The sequence below is a fragment of the Triticum urartu genome, chromosome 7A, assembly GCF_056163025.1.
Source record: "Triticum urartu cultivar PI428250 chromosome 7A, HENAU_Tu73, whole genome shotgun sequence".
Lineage (NCBI taxonomy): Eukaryota > Viridiplantae > Streptophyta > Magnoliopsida > Poales > Poaceae > Triticum > Triticum urartu.
The window spans coordinates 96,127,657-96,144,507 of record NC_141879.1 but is presented as its reverse complement, the minus strand read 5'-3'; the positions used below and the strand labels follow the sequence as shown (position 1 = coordinate 96,144,507).

Below are 16,851 nucleotides of genomic sequence, written 5' to 3'. Positions count from 1 at the left end.
AGCGCGCCGCAACTCACCATCGAGCTGTTGCTGGTATGTCTCCTCTCACAGCATGGTGTGGAGTGGCAGCTGTGCGACGGGGCGACGGCGGCTGGCTGGTTCCGGCGAGAAGTGCAGCAGAGGTATGAGGCGGTGCCGTTGCTGCTACTAGAAATAATACTCCGCCTCCGAAGCTGCATCATGGCCTGCCTCTTCTCTTCTCCCATCACCATACCGCCTCCTTCGATGACTACCTCCTCCGAACCTGAGCCCAGGCACTCAAGGCCCGGCCTCGGCTTCTCCACCGCTGATGCGCCGCCCTCGTGGCCAAGTTCCTCTGCACCAGCGCCGCTGATGGATGGATGCTGCTTCAGCTGGTTATTTTTGAATGGATGGCTGTTAAGAGTTGACCTGGTGGATGCTGCTTCGTCTCTGTGCAGTGGAACAGGAGTACATAATGTGGCATGTGAGGTGATCCCTTGTGCAATCTGCATACTAGTACTATATTAATATGGAGGCCCCTGCGTGTGGTGTATATTGATACCACCGGAATCATTTGCAGAAGATTTGATTCTCAAGCTGCCGATCTCAACGTATCACAGGAGATTACAAAACTTGCACACACGAACATATCGAGTCCGCACGTTGTCAGTGACGTCCTCGTGGTCGTGGCAATAAAAGAGCTTGCGGCGCCGAGCCCTGCAGCTTATATAGCTTGGACGGACAACAAGCTCGGGGCAAGGAGGAGGAGGAGGCGGAGGGCGCCGTGTCCTTTGTGCACAGGTATGTATCAGTTGGTTTGAAGCATAAGTAGATTCATTAATCTGAAGTTGATTTTGGGGTGATTTAGAGCGATAAAATGTTTATCTATGTTCATCAGGTTGTTGTCGTGTGATCATGTCATGGCTGAGGATTTTGTCCTGATTTTCTTTTCAGTGTGCCCTAGTGATGTAATCATGCATGTTTTGTTGATTAGACATGTTCTGGTAATGAAACATATTCTTGAATTATAGTGATCATGAAAGTTCTCATGTATTATTTGGGTCGGACCATATCGCACAATGGGACATGGGGCCAGAGTCACTCCTGGACCATTGGGTCGGTCCCATATCCCTGTGTAGATTATAGGGGCCACCAGGGACCAGGTCCGGGCCAGAGCGGGCCGGCTCATTCCCAACTTGAGGCGCTACTACCGGCCCATTGCTTCATAGGTTAGGTTGCAATACGGGCGCAATTTGTTGCTTTTCCTGTCGATCTTTCTTAGCCAAACAAAACAGTTCTTGTAGCCAAACAAAACAGTGCAGTTTTCTTCTTCAGCTTTGGGTTTCTTTTATTTTTATGTGGCAATGTGATCTTTGTGTTCCGAGCGAGTGTTCAAATTTCTGCGCGTCCCCTCTAGATAATTTCATGGGATTTGGATTTTGGACTCTGAGGTTGCTCTTGTACCAGTATTTGTAGTATCTGTTCCTCGTCTGCTCCTTCATAGAGAAAGAGTATCTGTTCTCTGTCCTAAGTCCTAACTAGTTCTCTGTTCATGGTTGGTGCAGGGCTGCAACAGGAGCTTGTCCACCTGGGAGCAACAGAGATTGCGCACACAGATGGGTTCCCTCACAGGTAAATCCTCTCTTCAATTTCCTCATCTTACATAGCTAGCCGCATCACTTCTGCTACCTTTGCTAAAGCTATTATTTTTTCAGACGAAGAGGTAGCTGATTCTGAGAGTCAGGTGACTCCCTTTGCTAAAGCTGGGGTTTTCAGCAAGATGTCATTTTGGTGGTTGAATCCTCTAATGAAGATGGGCTACAAGAAACCCCTTGAGGACAAAGACATGCCACTTCTAGGCGCCACAGATCGAGCATGCAACCAGTACTCGATGTTCATGGAGAAGCTGAATGGAAAGAAGCAGTCGTCGTCACACGCCACACCATCATTCTTCTGGACTATTGTTTCCTGTCACAGGCGTGCCATCTTGGTCTCGGGTTTCTTTGCTTTGCTCAGGGTTCTTGCCGTATCAACGGGCCCAATTATTCTCAAGGCATTCATCAATGTATCACTTGGGAAAGGGACCTTTAAACACGAAGGTTATGTGCTTGCTGCGTTACTGTTCATTTGCAAATGCTGTGAATCTTTGTCACAGAGACAGTGGTATTTCCGCACTCGGAGATTAGGACTGCAGGTGAGGTCACTCCTGTCGGCAGCTATTTATAAGAAACAACAAAAGCTATCAAATGCAGCAAAAGTGAAGCACTCCTCTGGAAACATTATAAACTATGTGACTGTCGATGCATATCGGATTGGAGAATCCCCATACTGGTTCCATCAAACATGGACAACAAGTGTTCAGCTTTGCATTGCTCTGGCAATTCTATACAATGCGGTTGGTGCTGCAATGATTTCATCTTTGGTTGTCATCATTCTGACCGTACTGTGCAACGTTCCATTGGCTAGACTGCAACACAAATGCAAGACTAAACTTATGGAAGCACAAGATGTGAGATTGAAAGCCATGTCTGAGTCATTGGTTCATATGAAGATCTTGAAACTGTATGCTTGGGAAGTTCACTTCAAGAAGGTCATCGAGGGGCTGAGAAAGGTTGAGTACAAGTTGTTGTCAGCATTTCAGCTTATGAGGGCATACAACACTTTCATGTTCTGGTCTTCACCTGTTTTGGTTTCGGCAGCGACCTTTCTGACATGCTATCTTTTGAAAATCCCTCTTGATGCTAGCAATGTCTTCACCTTTGTGGCAACTCTACGTCTTGTGCAAGAACCAATAAGGTTAGTACCAGAAGTTATTGCAGTTGTGATACAAGCTAAGGTTGCGTTCACTCGGATATCAAAGTTCCTTGATGCACCTGAGCTAAACGGGCAAGTTAGGAAAAAATACTTTGTTGGCATTGATTACCCTATAGAGATGAATCTGTGTAGCTTCTCGTGGGACGAGAACACATCAAAACCAACTCTAAATAATATAAATCTGATTGTCAAAGGTGGAGAAAAGATTGCGATTTGTGGAGAGGTAGGATCAGGAAAGTCGACGCTTTTGGCTGCTGTACTCGGAGAGGTACCAAAAACTGAAGGCATGGTATGAATTTTTACTAACTTCATATGTTAAAGAAATAGCTGCCATATCCATGTTATGTTGACAACTGCATCATGTTTGGTTTGCAATTTATGAAAATTATGCTTGACAATATTTTCCAACATGAAGTATGTTAATGAATTCATTTTTTCGTAACAGCTTTATATAAAATTAATGATCTTTGCATAAAATTTCCAGATCCAAGTCTGCGGGAAGATAGCATATATTTCTCAGAATGCATGGATCCAATCAGGAACTGTGCGAGACAATATTCTCTTTGGATCGTCGATGGATGAGGAAAGATACCACAACACACTCATGAGGTGTTCGTTGGTCAAGGATCTTGAAATGTTGCCATATGGAGATTGCACTCAAATTGGGGAGAGAGGAGTAAATCTTAGTGGTGGTCAGAAGCAGCGCGTCCAGCTTGCTCGTGCACTATACCAAAATGCAGACATCTATCTTCTTGATGACCCTTTCAGTGCTGTTGATGCCCATACAGCCACAAGTCTTTTCAATGTAAGGATTCTATTTCTATTTCTATTTCTATTTGATCGTGAACTGTTTTACAAAGCTCTTTCTAACAGGAATATGTCATGAGTGCACTATCAGAGAAGACTGTTCTTTTGGTGACGCACCAAGTGGATTTTCTACCCATATTTGACTCCATTTTGGTACTTCTCTCCACTTCGAAGAATTAGATATTTATCTGTAATTAGCTTTATTTAATTTTTAGTGTCATCTAAAACTATTGATGATTCTTGGCAGTTTATGTCACATGGAGAGGTTATTCGGTCTGCACCTTATCAAGACCTATTGGTAGATTGTGAAGAATTTGAAGACCTTGTAAGTGCCCATAAAGATATTATTGGAGTTTCGGATCTTAATAACAGCAAACCCACTCAAAGACCTAAGGAAGTATCAATAAAGGAGACACTTGATATTCATCGAAGTAGATATACAGAGTCTGGGAAGCTATCGCCGGCAGATCAACTGATCAAGAAAGAGGAAAGAGAAACAGGGGATGCAGGTGTTAAGCCTTATATGCTTTACCTGCGCCAGAACAAAGGCCTCCTGTATTTCTCGTTGTCAATGATTTCCCACACATTTTTTGTAGCTGGGCAAATATTACAGAATTGGTGGATGGCTGCTAATGTTCAGAATCCTCATGTTAGTGCGCTGAAGTTAATTTCCGTGTACATTATTACCGGAGTTTGCACAATGTTCTTCTTGCTATCAAGATATTTGCTGGTCGTGGTTCTTGGGATCCAGACATCAAGATCCATATTTTCCCAGTTGCTCAATTCATTGTTCCATGCACCAATGTCCTTTTTTGACTCTACTCCTCTAGGAAGGGTTCTTAGCCGGGTAAGAATTCTCAATGAATGGAAAATACATTAAATTTCAGTTACGTGTTACACCAGAGATATTTCTTACGATAGATTAACTCCTTCTCTTTTTCTTCTACTACAGGTCTCTTCAGATTTGAGTATCATTGACCTTGATTTTCCATTTGCCTTTGCGCTTAGCCTTGGTGGCAGCCTAATTGCATATAGCAATCTAGGGGTATTGGTTGTTATTATGTGGCAAGTTCTGTTCATAGCCGTACCAATGATAGTTTTGGCAATTTGGTTGCAGGTAATCGATATGACTTTTTTTCTTTGTGGGTAAGGCTCATGTGTAAGATTATTCGATTTCAATCACCAATTGATGTTCTGTGCTGCTATTTTAGTCCGTGAGTGAATGAGCCTACAGTTTTGCATTAAGTGTTCTCATTAACCGAACCTGTTATGTTTGGTCATGCAGAGGTACTATCTTGCCTCGGCCAAGGAATTGATGCGGATCAATGGTACTACCAAGTCTGCTCTAGCAAATCACTTGGGTGAATCGATTTCAGGGGCTATAACAATCAGGGCCTTTGAGGAAGAAGATCGTTTCTTTGCTAAAAATTTGGATCTTGTTGACATGAATGCTAGTCCATATTTCTATAATTTTGCAGCAACTGAATGGTTGATTCAACGTCTGGAGATAATGAGCGCCGCAGTTCTTTCTTTTTCTGCCTTTGTCATGGCCCTTCTTCCTCAAGGAACCTTTAGCCCCGGTAAGCAATTATATGAACACCATGGTGATTGAAATATTTGGACAAAATTGAGTAGCCAGCTCATTCTATGGCCATTGTTGCTTGTATCTGATTTGCAAATTAAGGTGTTAGATCTTAGATGCACTGACACGTAAATGTTGGTACCTTTTCATTGACTCCTCCACTCGTAAATAGATGTCGTTTCACACATGACATGGGTTCTGGCAAACTTATTTGAACCGTACTTTTTATATGTATATGTTTGTAGAAAACTAGAAGAGAGTTATAGTATGGAAATAATATTGATGAAAAATCTAATGATAGTATTTTGACCTACGAGTGCAAATACTTTTTACTTATATAATACTTCCTCTGTCCCAAAATAAGTACCACTGATTTAGTACAAAGTTGTACTAAGTTATAAATTTTCGACTGAATATGTTCTATAACGCCTTGTATATATGAACTGAGGTAATAATGTTTATTGTTCCAAGAAAAATACATTTGCTGCATTCTGCCAGGCAAAATAAGGTGAATATAAAACACCATATGTTCTCAAGCTACCACTTGTTCTGATGATTTTATGTATATGCTTGTATCTTTTATGAAGATGCAGTTTTAGTCCTAATGCTCATGTGTCGAAATTAACTAAATAAAGTATTTGATACTATCATAGTAGAATTAATTCCAAGGGCATTAATATTACAAATAGTAGAACTAATTCCTCGCTTTGGTACCTTCACAGGTTTTGTGGGAATGGCATTGTCCTATGGTCTTTCCTTAAACATTATGTTTGTTGCCTCTGTTCAATTCCAATGCAACCTTGGGAATCAAATAATATCAGTCGAACGGGTGAACCAGTACATGGACATACAAAGTGAAGCAACAGAAGTTGTTGAAGAAAATCGACCGTTACCAGATTGGCCCCAAAATGGCAATGTGGAGATTAGGGATTTGAAGGTAATTTGACATAAATATCTACATGTACACCTTACAAGGTAAAAAATTGTATTAACACTTCTTACAGATGTATGCAATTGATTTTCATTTGACAGATCAGGTATAGGATAGATCTTCCACTTGTACTACATGGAATCACTTGCAAGTTTGAAGGTGGAGATAAGATTGGTATAGTTGGCCGAACAGGAAGTGGGAAGACAACCTTAATTGGTGCATTGTTTCGTCTTGTTGAACCTGCCGAAGGGAAAGTAATTATTGACTCTGTGGATATCACTATGATAGGCTTACATGATCTGCGTTCACGTTTGGGTATCATTCCACAAGATCCTACACTTTTTCAGGGCACAATAAGATACAATCTAGATCCTCTTGGGCAATTCTTAGATGAACAAATATGGGAGGTAAGATTATACACAACTAACAATGTTGACTTTTCTCATCTTACTCAATGATAAGATAAGATTATGATGATAAGGTATCATTACCGAAAGAGTTATATTATGTTCCATGTATAGCATGTGTTTCCCCGTTGTGCGAGGGGTTTCCTAGGAAATACAAGTTGCATATTTACTAACATGCATGGTATTAGAGCCCTAGTTCTTTTTTTGTACGGTCAACTCGTGCTTGATCCTCTAGCGCGCCGTCGCTTCCTCGTCTTCGATGGCTATGCTGCTGGCTGCGGCAGTTCTCTTCTGCGGCTGCTTCCTCTCTTCCTGCCCCTATTCAACCAACTCCACCCAACCTGCCTCGCTCGACCCAAAGTGTCTTGCTCGATCTGCCCCGTCTTGCCAACCGCGCCCCGGTCCATCTCACCAGTTCCTCGATCTGCACTGCCCTATCCCCACCGGCTTGCACCGTCGCCTTCCTAGACACACACCACCACCCGCCTTCGTCATCTCCTAATTTTGCACCAAACCCTCCTCATGCCGTTCTGCCCCCAGTTCAATCTGGTCCACAGCCGTGCCTCCTGGCCACCAACTGTCGGCCTCTCGATGCGTCGCCCACTCCTCCCGCAAAAAACAAGTACCATGCCTTCGTCGTCAGCCTATGTTGCCATCCCTCATTGCCCGATAATTATTGGTGGTGCTAACAGTTGTTGCCTTTATGTGCATTCATATGCGTGGCGTTCTTCTCTAGGGTGTTCTTTCTGGTGAGGTCCCATGTTCGCCGCACCTGGTTCCTCTTGTGACTCCTACCCCGCCGGTGACACCGGCTCTTGCCGCGGATGCAACTAAGGTTGCTATTGATGTTGCGGTTTGACTAGAAGGTGCTGACATATGAGGAGGCTCTTCCCACTTACCATGATGCTCTATCTGCTTATACTTAGTGATTCAATGATGATGCTCATGTCGTGGTTGCTCTCACATATAGTGTTCTGCCTCAGTTTGCCTCTTACTTTATGGGCCTCACTACCGTCTTCGAGATGTGGACCCGTTTTCGCCAGCGCTAACATCCCTCTGGTGGTGCCTTATACTTGTTTATGGTCCGCCAGGAGCATGCTAGCTCTTTAGCAGGGTGCCTCCATTGTTAATGATTTCTATGCACAAAGTTTTGTTATCTAGCGCCAACTTGACTCTCTTCGCACTGCTCGTCGTGGTACTTTCCAGCGCGGCTAGGTTGTGCAATCACACCAGGAGTAAGGAGTTTCATCATGTCTACAAGTTCTTGTCTCGGCTCCACAATGCACGCTCAGCTGTTTGCTCGTGGTTGTGTTTCTCTTGTGGAGTCGCTTTCTGAGATTCGTGCTGAGGAGTCTCGCCTACGTGGTGCTGGTTTACTTGAGCTCTCCCTTTGTGCTTGTTGTTCATGCTCCTGTTATGATGTATGGTGCATCGGCTCTTTCTCGCCCAATGCTCTGGCACTCCTGCCAACTCCTCCGGGTGGTGGTGAGGGTAGCTCTCATGCTCATTGTGGCTACTGCAACAAGGATGGTCACCCCGAGTCTGATTGCTTCACGAAGAAGCGGGACAAGTGCAACAAAGCACACACATCTTCTTCTGGGACCGTGCTTCTACTGCGAGACCCTCACCCATTGTCTTGATTGAGCAGGATATTGTGAGAGTTAAGCGTTTGCTTGCCCCTTCAGGTTCTTCTTTGGCGAGTACTATAGGTTTTGTGACTAATGCTTCTGGCACTCCGCGAGCACCACCTACATAGGTCAGGTACATCCATAGTTTCTGGATTATGGAGCTTCTTTTCATTTGTCTTTTGATGCTTACACCTTGTCCTCTCTTAGACCCCTCGATTTTCCTGTTCATGTTATCACATATGATGGTGCTCCTCTTTATGTTGCTAGTCAAGGAACTCTAAACACTTCTTCTTTTTCTGTTACTGATGTTGCTCATGTTCCCTGACTTACCATGAACCTGTTTTCTATTGGTCAACTTACTGATTATGGTTGTCATGTCATTCTTAACGTTAATTCTTGTTTTGTTTAGGATGGTCGCGCGTGTACCCTGCTTGGTGTTGGGCGTCGCCACCATGACTTCCAGGGTCTTTCGGAGTTAGACTGGCTTCACGTTCCTTCTGTTGCCACCATTGTCGCCAATCCCTTTGCTTCTGTCGCTTTACCTACTGGTTCCTTTCAGCAGTGGCATCACTGACTAGGTCATCTTTTTGGTTCTTGTCTATCATCTTTAGTTCTTCGAGGTCTTCTAGGGTCTATCTTAGGAGAAATATCTTTAGAGTGTCAGGTTTGTAGGTTTGGCAAACAGATTCAATTAGCCTATCATACTAGTGAGTCAGTGCTCAACGTCCTTTTGATTTAATTCATTCTGATGTATGGGGTCTGTCCCCCTTCGCTTCGGAAGGGGGCCATCAATACTATATTACTCCTTTGGTATCTTTTAGATGATTTCTCTTGCTATACTTGGCTTTAGTTTATGCCTTCTTGCAGTGAGTTTATCTCTCTATATAAGTGTTTTGCTGCCATGGTTCACAATCAGTTCTCTATGCCTATTCGCCTGTTTCATGCTGACTCTATTGGAGAATATATCTCCAAGATGTTACGTGGTGTCCTTGCTGAGTAGGATACTCTTTCTCGGTTTTCTTATCCTGGTGCTCATGCTCAAAATGGTGTGGCTGAGCGTAAGCATCGTCATCTTCTTGAGAATGCCGATGATCGATGCACCTCTTCCTCCTCCTATTCTTCCCTCCTTTTCTCATTATTATACTCGTTGTCCATGTGTTGTGGATGATTCTACTAATAAGCCATCTGCTTCTCATGTGCCATCTTCCTTGACTCAGCCTACTTGTGGCTTACGTCATCGCCTGCTTCCGCCTGATGACTGGTGTGTTTTTTCTAGCACTAGCGTAGTTGTTCTAGAGCGAACTTATTATCATGATGTTGGTGTTCATCCAAATGGCAGCTTGCGAAGGCAGAGTTACTGTTCTTAAGCGTACTGACACGTGGGATCTTGTTTCTCTTCCTCCCCATGTTTGTCCAATCATTTGTAAGTGGGTCTACAAGGTTAAGACTCTCTCTGATGGTTCTCTTGAATGCTACAAAGCTAGTCTTGTGGCTCGTGGCTTTCAACAGTAATTTTATCTCTCCAAACTCAGTGTTATGGATCCAAGGCCAGGGGCTGGGGGTGTCAAGAGTTATATCACTTTCCATGCATAGCCTGCGTATTTTCCCCAGTGGTTTCCTGCACAGTTACCACATGTACATGTATATATGTACAGGCCGTTGACAAGAACCTGATGTGATCTTTAATCATGAGGCAGTCCTCTTTTAGTATTGTTGCAATTCAATATGAATTCAGCCCAGTTACTTTGATATACCTAGCGCTTTCAGAAAGTAAAACTAGATTGCTTAGGAGGAACTAGACAATTTTTTACTGATTGAAGAAATATGTACCCAAATTTTAGTTCAGGAGAACTCAAACAAGGGTGATGGCCTGGTAGGAGTGTAAAGCTACACCTCTTGAAGCTGAGCTTAGGATTAGAGCCCCCGTTTCTCAGTTTATGGCATATGTACATTTCAAAGGGAGTCACTAATGTGGTTACTCTAATTGTTATTATGCTGCAGGTTCTTGACAAATGTCAACTTCTTGAAGCTGTCCGGGAGAAGGAACATGGATTGGATTCACATGGTAGGAAACTTCAATTCATCTTTTTTTTTGGTTTATGTAGTTTATTTTTTAAAACAATAAATTGGCTAAACAGAAAACTCTGCTGTAACAAATGATTTTAGAAACTGAAAATAGGTGTGAAAATACATGTGACAATAAATATGTCAAAATGTTAGTAATCCTAGACATATTTAGCTATATCCTTTTGCTAGCATGGTGTTGGAACTGTCTCATTCATAGTACTGATCAAGATCTCATCATAATAGTTGTGCAAGACGGGTCGAACTGGAGTATGGGCCAAAGGCAGCTCTTCTGTCTGGGACGCGCACTTCTGAGAAGATGCCGCATCTTGGTTCTTGATGAAGCGACAGCCTCTATAGACAATGCAACAGATGCTATCCTTCAGAAAACGATCCGAACAGAATTCAAATATTCCACTGTTATTACAGTGGCCCACCGTATACCAACAGTTATGGACTGCGATATGGTACTTGCAATGAGCGACGGTATGTTTCTCTTACCAGCAATTTATAAGAAACATACAGTGACCTGTTTGTAGAACTCATCGTCTTATTGACCCGAAATTAATATGGAATGTACAAACTGTAGTTGAAGCGAAATGTATTCTGGATCTTTCCCATACTAATGAGTTATATATGAACACTTCCAGGGAAAGCAGTGGAGTATGACAAACCTACAAAGCTCATGGAAACTGAAGGATCTCTCTTTTGCAAGCTGGTCGAGGAGTACCGGTCACACACATCGAACACAGATATTTAGAAGAGACTGCAGATTTTGATTGCTCACTTGATAAATCAGCTCTTAGGAAAAAGTGTTATGCCTGAAGATATACAATAATCCCTGAATTGATCTCTGGTCAATGAGTATTGGTCAGTTTCCTGAAAATTTCGTTTGATATCTATTGCTACCAGAAATTCTGTGCAATACGCTGGACTGGTGAAGCTGAACAGAGTAAATCCCTGAAGATTTCTCCTTGCTCCAGTAATAAAATATAGAACGCTAAATTGGAGGGACTTCAAATCTGCAACCTCTGCCTGCGATACGAGTTTCAGATACGTGTTTGGTCAAGTCCTTTGTCGACTAGATAGTGCATTCACTTCCTCATCATTTACAGCAGCTTAGCAAGCTTGTGCTGAATGCGTCGACTTTATACATGAGGTTTCAGGCTATGCAATGTAAATATATCTGATTGGTTTCAGTTGTCGATGTATTTCTCCAACGGAAAGCACCTTGCCTATTTATATTGCGATGCATATCCGGAGTATTTGCTTTTGTTTGTACACTGGAGACAGAGCACTGTGATCTGTTTGAGAAAGAAACTTGGGAGGAAAGGATGCCATTGTATAGATAGGATCCAATGCGTTGTTTCTGCACATGGATTGGGTTGTTTCTGCACATGTTCATGGTTTTGAATGACGTGGCTGAATCAGTGGATCGGTTGCATCGTGTCTAAATTTTTTTGTTGGACATAAAGGCCCTGTTTCCACATTGAACTAGCAAAATCCCCGAGGTTGCACGTGCAGAGCGTAGCAAAAGGAAAATCCGTCGACTTTGTAAATTCCGAGGGTGGATTTAAGGTTCATTAGCTTTCTCATTCTACTTTTTCACTATGAAGAAAAATCTTCTAATCCAAGAATGACTATTGATTAACAAAATTGGATATTTTTTAACTTTTTAAATGGGTACCTGCACCTTTGTGCTTCTTTGCTTCGCTGGATTCTGAAAAATGTAGGAGTAAGCCCTCCCCTGTGTGAATGGCACAATTCACCGACTGTTGTTCATACCAGTCTTTTTTTTAACACGGTACAATTGAAGTCATTGACATACACGAGCATACATTCACTCTCTATGAACGCACACATGCACACCCTACCTTATGAGCAGTTGAGCACCTCCAAGTGACTGAGCCGGCATAACATCTTGAGATTTTACGAAGTCATCACAGACGTCTCGTAGTCGACTGAAAATTCTCCTCCCATTGAATGCACATCGCCGGAAGCCTAAAATAAATCCAGGAATAATGCAAGCACCAATATCGAGTGTAAGACTTGAACCCAGACATGGCCATCCTAAAATAAATAGTGAAAAGGCCAATTAGCGCATCACCGGCATGCGCCTGACATGGCCATCCTAGAATCCTTCACGTTCCATCCTCGATGCCAAACATTCCTAATTCTCTCCGGCCATGCCAGCGGGGAAAGGTGGCGCGGATCCCGTCGGCCGCCGTGTTCGATTTTTCATGAGTTCGAGAAGACGAGATGAGCGCAATATGGTGCGAACGCAGAGAGCCTCTCTTTAGTGCCTTAAGCGCTACTTGCGCGACCTGGCGCTCACGTGTGTGCTTGCAGGCCGTCCCATTACTGTTCGCTAAAAGAAAAAACAGGATCTTGTTTCGTAAGATGTAAACATATAAAAAATCATAAATTCTACAAAGAAAAAAATTCACGGATTTGACTCAACCTTTGACCGCCCCCTATTGATGGGTTGATCACCAACCATTAAGTTCTAAAAAATTTGAACAAACAAGTTTGAATAATTAAAAAATCAAAATTTTAAAAAATTTCATGAAAATTGGGAAAAAGTTTGTTTTTAAATAAGATCACGATATTTGAAAAAACTTCACAAATTCGAAAAAAGTTTGCAAAAATGGGAGAAACTAAATGAAATAGAAAAAGTTAACAAATTTGGAAATAGTTCAAATGTAAAGGTCAGGAAATTTGAAAAAGTTCACGAGATTTGAGAAAACTTTGTGGAATTTTAAAAAATACCATGAAGTTTGAAAACAAAGTTCACGAAGTTGAAAAAAATTCAGACCTAAAATTGAATGCACTCAAAAAAAGTTCATGAATCTGAAAAACAATTCACGGGCTAAAAATTCACAAATTTGAAATAAAAGTTCATAAATTTGGGGGAAAATCATGAATTAGAAAAGAAATCCACAAAAAGGGAGAAAATGAAAAACAAAAAGAAAAGAACAAATAAGAAGAAGAAAAACAAAGGGAAATAATTCTAGAAAAAACCGGTGGAACCTCTACCTTTAAGAAGTTTTCGAAAACCGGTAGGACTGGCTGAAAAGAACTGCGTTATGGTTAGAGCGAGACGTAGGGAAGCCTCACGTGAAGGTGGAGCGCAAGATGGGCCAGCCCAGGAGCGCTGGAAGCCGCAACCTCATTTGTTTTTCATTTTCTCATTTTCGTTTTTTTTTGCTTTATTTTAGTTTTACTTATCCTTCCAAACATTATAGATATATTACAAAAAACACTTTATATAAACATTTTTAAAAATGTTAACCAAGCATTTGGAAAATGGTAAATGTGTATAGAGAAAATGTTTCTCATGTATACTAAAAAATGTAAATCAAGCACTTGAATTTTTTTAAATGCGAATAGAAGAAATGTTGACCTCATAATAAGAAAATGTCAATCTTGTATTTGAGAAATGGCCATAAAGCATTTGAAAAATATTAAATGCGTATAGAAAAATGTTGACCATGTATTACAAATATCTTAATCTTGTATTTCAAAAATGTTAAATGTGTATTAGAAAAATATGTTGATATATACATAAGATGCACCATGTGTATGGAAAAGGTCAAATAATAGAAGTTCTCAAAAGATATTAATCATGTATTACCTATGTCCTAAATTAATTGTCTTAAATTTGTGTAGATACAAATATATCTAACACTAACGTGTCTAGATACATTCATATGTAGACAAATCTAAGAGTAATTCTGGATAGGGGGGAGGGGTATTTCAAAATGTTAACGTGCATGTGAAAAATGTTTTAGATATATACAAAAAATATTGAATGTGTACTGACAAAAATGAAACATGTGTTCTAAAAAGAAACCTGTGAAAACGATAAAAACAAAGAAAAATGAAGAAACTCAACAAAAAACCCCAAAAGAAAAAGCAAAGAAAACTAAAAAAAGGAACCCCCCCAAAAGAAAATCAAAGAAAACTAAAAAAACTAAAACGCAGACTAATGCATAGCCTAGTGGTGGGAAGGGGCTGATGCCTTTCCACCCACCCAGATTTAAGGCATGATACTCGCAATTTAAGTTTGTTGCACCAATTATACTGTAGGGGGTTCCCTTACAGTCTTTCTATATAAAAAAAAAGCAAAACCCGAAGGAACTAATTCAAAAAAATGAAAACTGAGAAAACTGAGAAAGAAACAAAGAAAAATGCTGAAAACTAAGAAAAAAAGAAAAACTTCTAAGAAAGAAATAAAGGAAAGGAAAAGAAAGCCTAATAAAACCAAGAAAAAATGAAGAAAACGGATTAAAAAAAGCAAAGAAAAGACAAAACCAAAAACCCATGAACTAACAAAGAAAAACGAAAAGGTTATTTTTTTTGGAAAAAAAAAGGAAAACGGAACGAACTATTCAGCAACCAACCCACCCAGAGAGGTGAACGAACCAACCAGCTCGATCGAGCGAGTCCCAGCGAAGGAAAAAAACCGATGAAAGTGGGTCAGGCCAGTAGCTACAGCGCAGGGGCAAAACCTTCTGCTAGACGGAAAGGCACTCGCACTAAGCGTGATAGAGTCGCCACGCATGCGTATTGAGGGAATGATAAAAAAAAGAAGTTAAGGGCCTGTTCGGTTTGCGGGAATTTAAAGGAAAAGTCACAGGAATCCAAAACGAAGGAAATACCATGAACTGCGTTCGGCATGGAGGATCCAAGTAAAATATAGTAATACCTTTGTGTGCCTGCTTCAGTTTGGAGGTAAGGCATTGTACGCCGAATAAAATATACTTTAATCTATGCTTCACAGCCCATGCATAAGCTGCCTCCTGTGTTTTCCCTACAGCGATCCGAACTCATTTTTCTCAAGCTTCCTACGCTTTCTAGATCCTCTGTTTCGCTCTTCTTCTCCTTTCCCATTCCTACGGTTTGTCAAATTCCTACGTTTTAATATCCTTTGCTCCGAACGGGGCCTAAACGGGCCATGCCCAAGGTCAACCGGGGATAGCACTTGCAGAAGATCTTCAAGCTCAGGCCGTGGTTATTGCCTCCGACTGCCAAGGTGTAGTCAAGGATATCAATCAGGGGACGTTTGGTCCAAATGCAGCTATCACACATGAAATATTAGCTTGTAGCTCTAGTTTTTCTTCTTGCAAGTTTTTATTTGAGTGTAGAAACTTCAATTTTGAGGCACACAATCTCGCAAAGTATGCATGTAATCTTTCCTTAGGTGGGCATGTTTGGTTGGGCAATCCTCATGACCCAACTATTGTACCTATGGACATTACTTTGATTCAATAAAGTTTGCGAGATTACTCAAAAAAAAACTAAAACTGGCGCTTCTTTAAAAAAGGAAAAGGAAAAGGAAAAAAAGAGGGTGCTTAAGCGCGGAGCAACGAAATCACTAATCAAGAAATACTCTTTGCAAAGGTGGCTCACACCTCGTTAGATTGAGACAAGTGGCGCACTACATGTGCGCCACTTGTCGTAACCTGTGAGTTTTTTTTGTAGATTCGTTTATTTCAATGTTTTATCTCTTAAACCGTGTGTTCAAATTTCAAACTATTTTCACCGTTGGATTCCTCGCGTTGAGATTTTCAAAACTTGATTCCATGTTGATAGGTTTCGACGAACTTTTTTCAAAAAAAAAAAAACATGTGCCTCTCGCGGAGTATTATGGAACAGAGAGAGTAAGCCTGTGCCTCTCGCGGAAAAAAAAGAAAAAGAAAGCTCTTTTTTTTTACGATAGGCACGATTATACCTCTTGCAAAAGCAAATTTGTTTATACATGAGAAGTAAATTAGTGCCTCTCCCTGAAGTTTTTTTAAAAGACATCTTTTCCTTTTTGGATGTGCCTCTCGTGGAAGCAAATCTGTTCCTCTCGCGAATCTTTTCATATATGAGAAGTAAACCTGTGCCTCTCACGAAAAAAACAAAAACGCATTTTTTTCATTTTTCAAGAGGCACGATTGTGTGTCTCGCAGAAGAAAATCCATGCCTTCACAAGAAGTAAATCCGTGCCTCTCCAAAAGGAAATAAAATACTTATTTTTTTCTTTTTCTAAAAGACACGACTGTGTCTCTCGCGAAAGCAAATCCGTGCCTCCACGAGAAGTAAATTTGTGCTCTCGCAGGAAAAAAACATAATGCACTTTGTTGCCAAATTTTTTTGGTCCAAAACCAAAGAAAAACCGAGGGAAAACCGAAAAGTCTAAAAGTCGAAAAAACATACAGAAAAAAGAACAAAATTTGAAGGAAGCGTTCAGAGCGCGACATGTGGTGGCGGCTAAGTGGCGCGCTCACAGCCCACTAAAACTGACTCTTACAGGGGCTCCTAAAGGAGTACTCGCTGATTAGTGGCTTTCGTGGAACAGGAGTTGGCGCGAACTTACTCTTTTGTTTCCGCCTTCTGGTTTACAACATGGGTCGTCATCTTTTGGGCTAACTCCGCGACTGTAAATTGTCGAGCCCTTCCCTTATTTTTTGCCCCTACTATCGATTCACGCCTTCTCCCTCCGACGTCGTGCCATGAAATGTAGCCGCTTTCCTCTCCACGCTGCCAATCTCGCATTGGTTGGATTTAGGTTGGGCCACCCCGGGCGGAGTATAGGTCGGTGAGCAATTGAGGAGGCGGCCACCATGAGAGGAGGAGCACGGCTTCACGCATCGGTGCATCTCCGTTGAT

General features: G+C 41.5%; 1 protein-coding gene across 1 annotated transcript; it reads left to right on the top strand.

The window, feature by feature from the left end:
- Nucleotides 1-644: 644 nt before the first annotated feature.
- LOC125522296 (ABC transporter C family member 10) lies at nt 645-11,459 on the top strand. The gene is made up of 13 exons (XM_048687369.2): nt 645-762; nt 1,527-1,593; nt 1,677-3,064; nt 3,260-3,580; nt 3,649-3,735; nt 3,830-4,429; nt 4,535-4,699; nt 4,868-5,162; nt 5,887-6,101; nt 6,197-6,502; nt 10,132-10,195; nt 10,441-10,680; nt 10,845-11,459. Exons 2-13 carry the CDS (start codon nt 1,578-1,580, stop codon nt 10,952-10,954), a joined length of 3,807 nt encoding a protein of 1,268 aa, XP_048543326.1. The 5' UTR covers nt 645-762; nt 1,527-1,577; the 3' UTR covers nt 10,955-11,459.
- Nucleotides 11,460-16,851: the final 5,392 nt, after the last annotated feature.

What these genes read in the sequence shown, in the direction of transcription:
- LOC125522296 (XM_048687369.2), top strand. An exon ending in ACATGGATTGGATTCACATG is followed by an intron (nt 10,196 to 10,440) that starts GTAGGAAACTTC and finishes TCATCATAATAG; the next exon opens with TTGTGCAAGACGGGTCGAAC. An exon ending in GGTACTTGCAATGAGCGACG is followed by an intron (nt 10,681 to 10,844) that starts GTATGTTTCTCT and finishes GAACACTTCCAG; the next exon opens with GGAAAGCAGTGGAGTATGAC.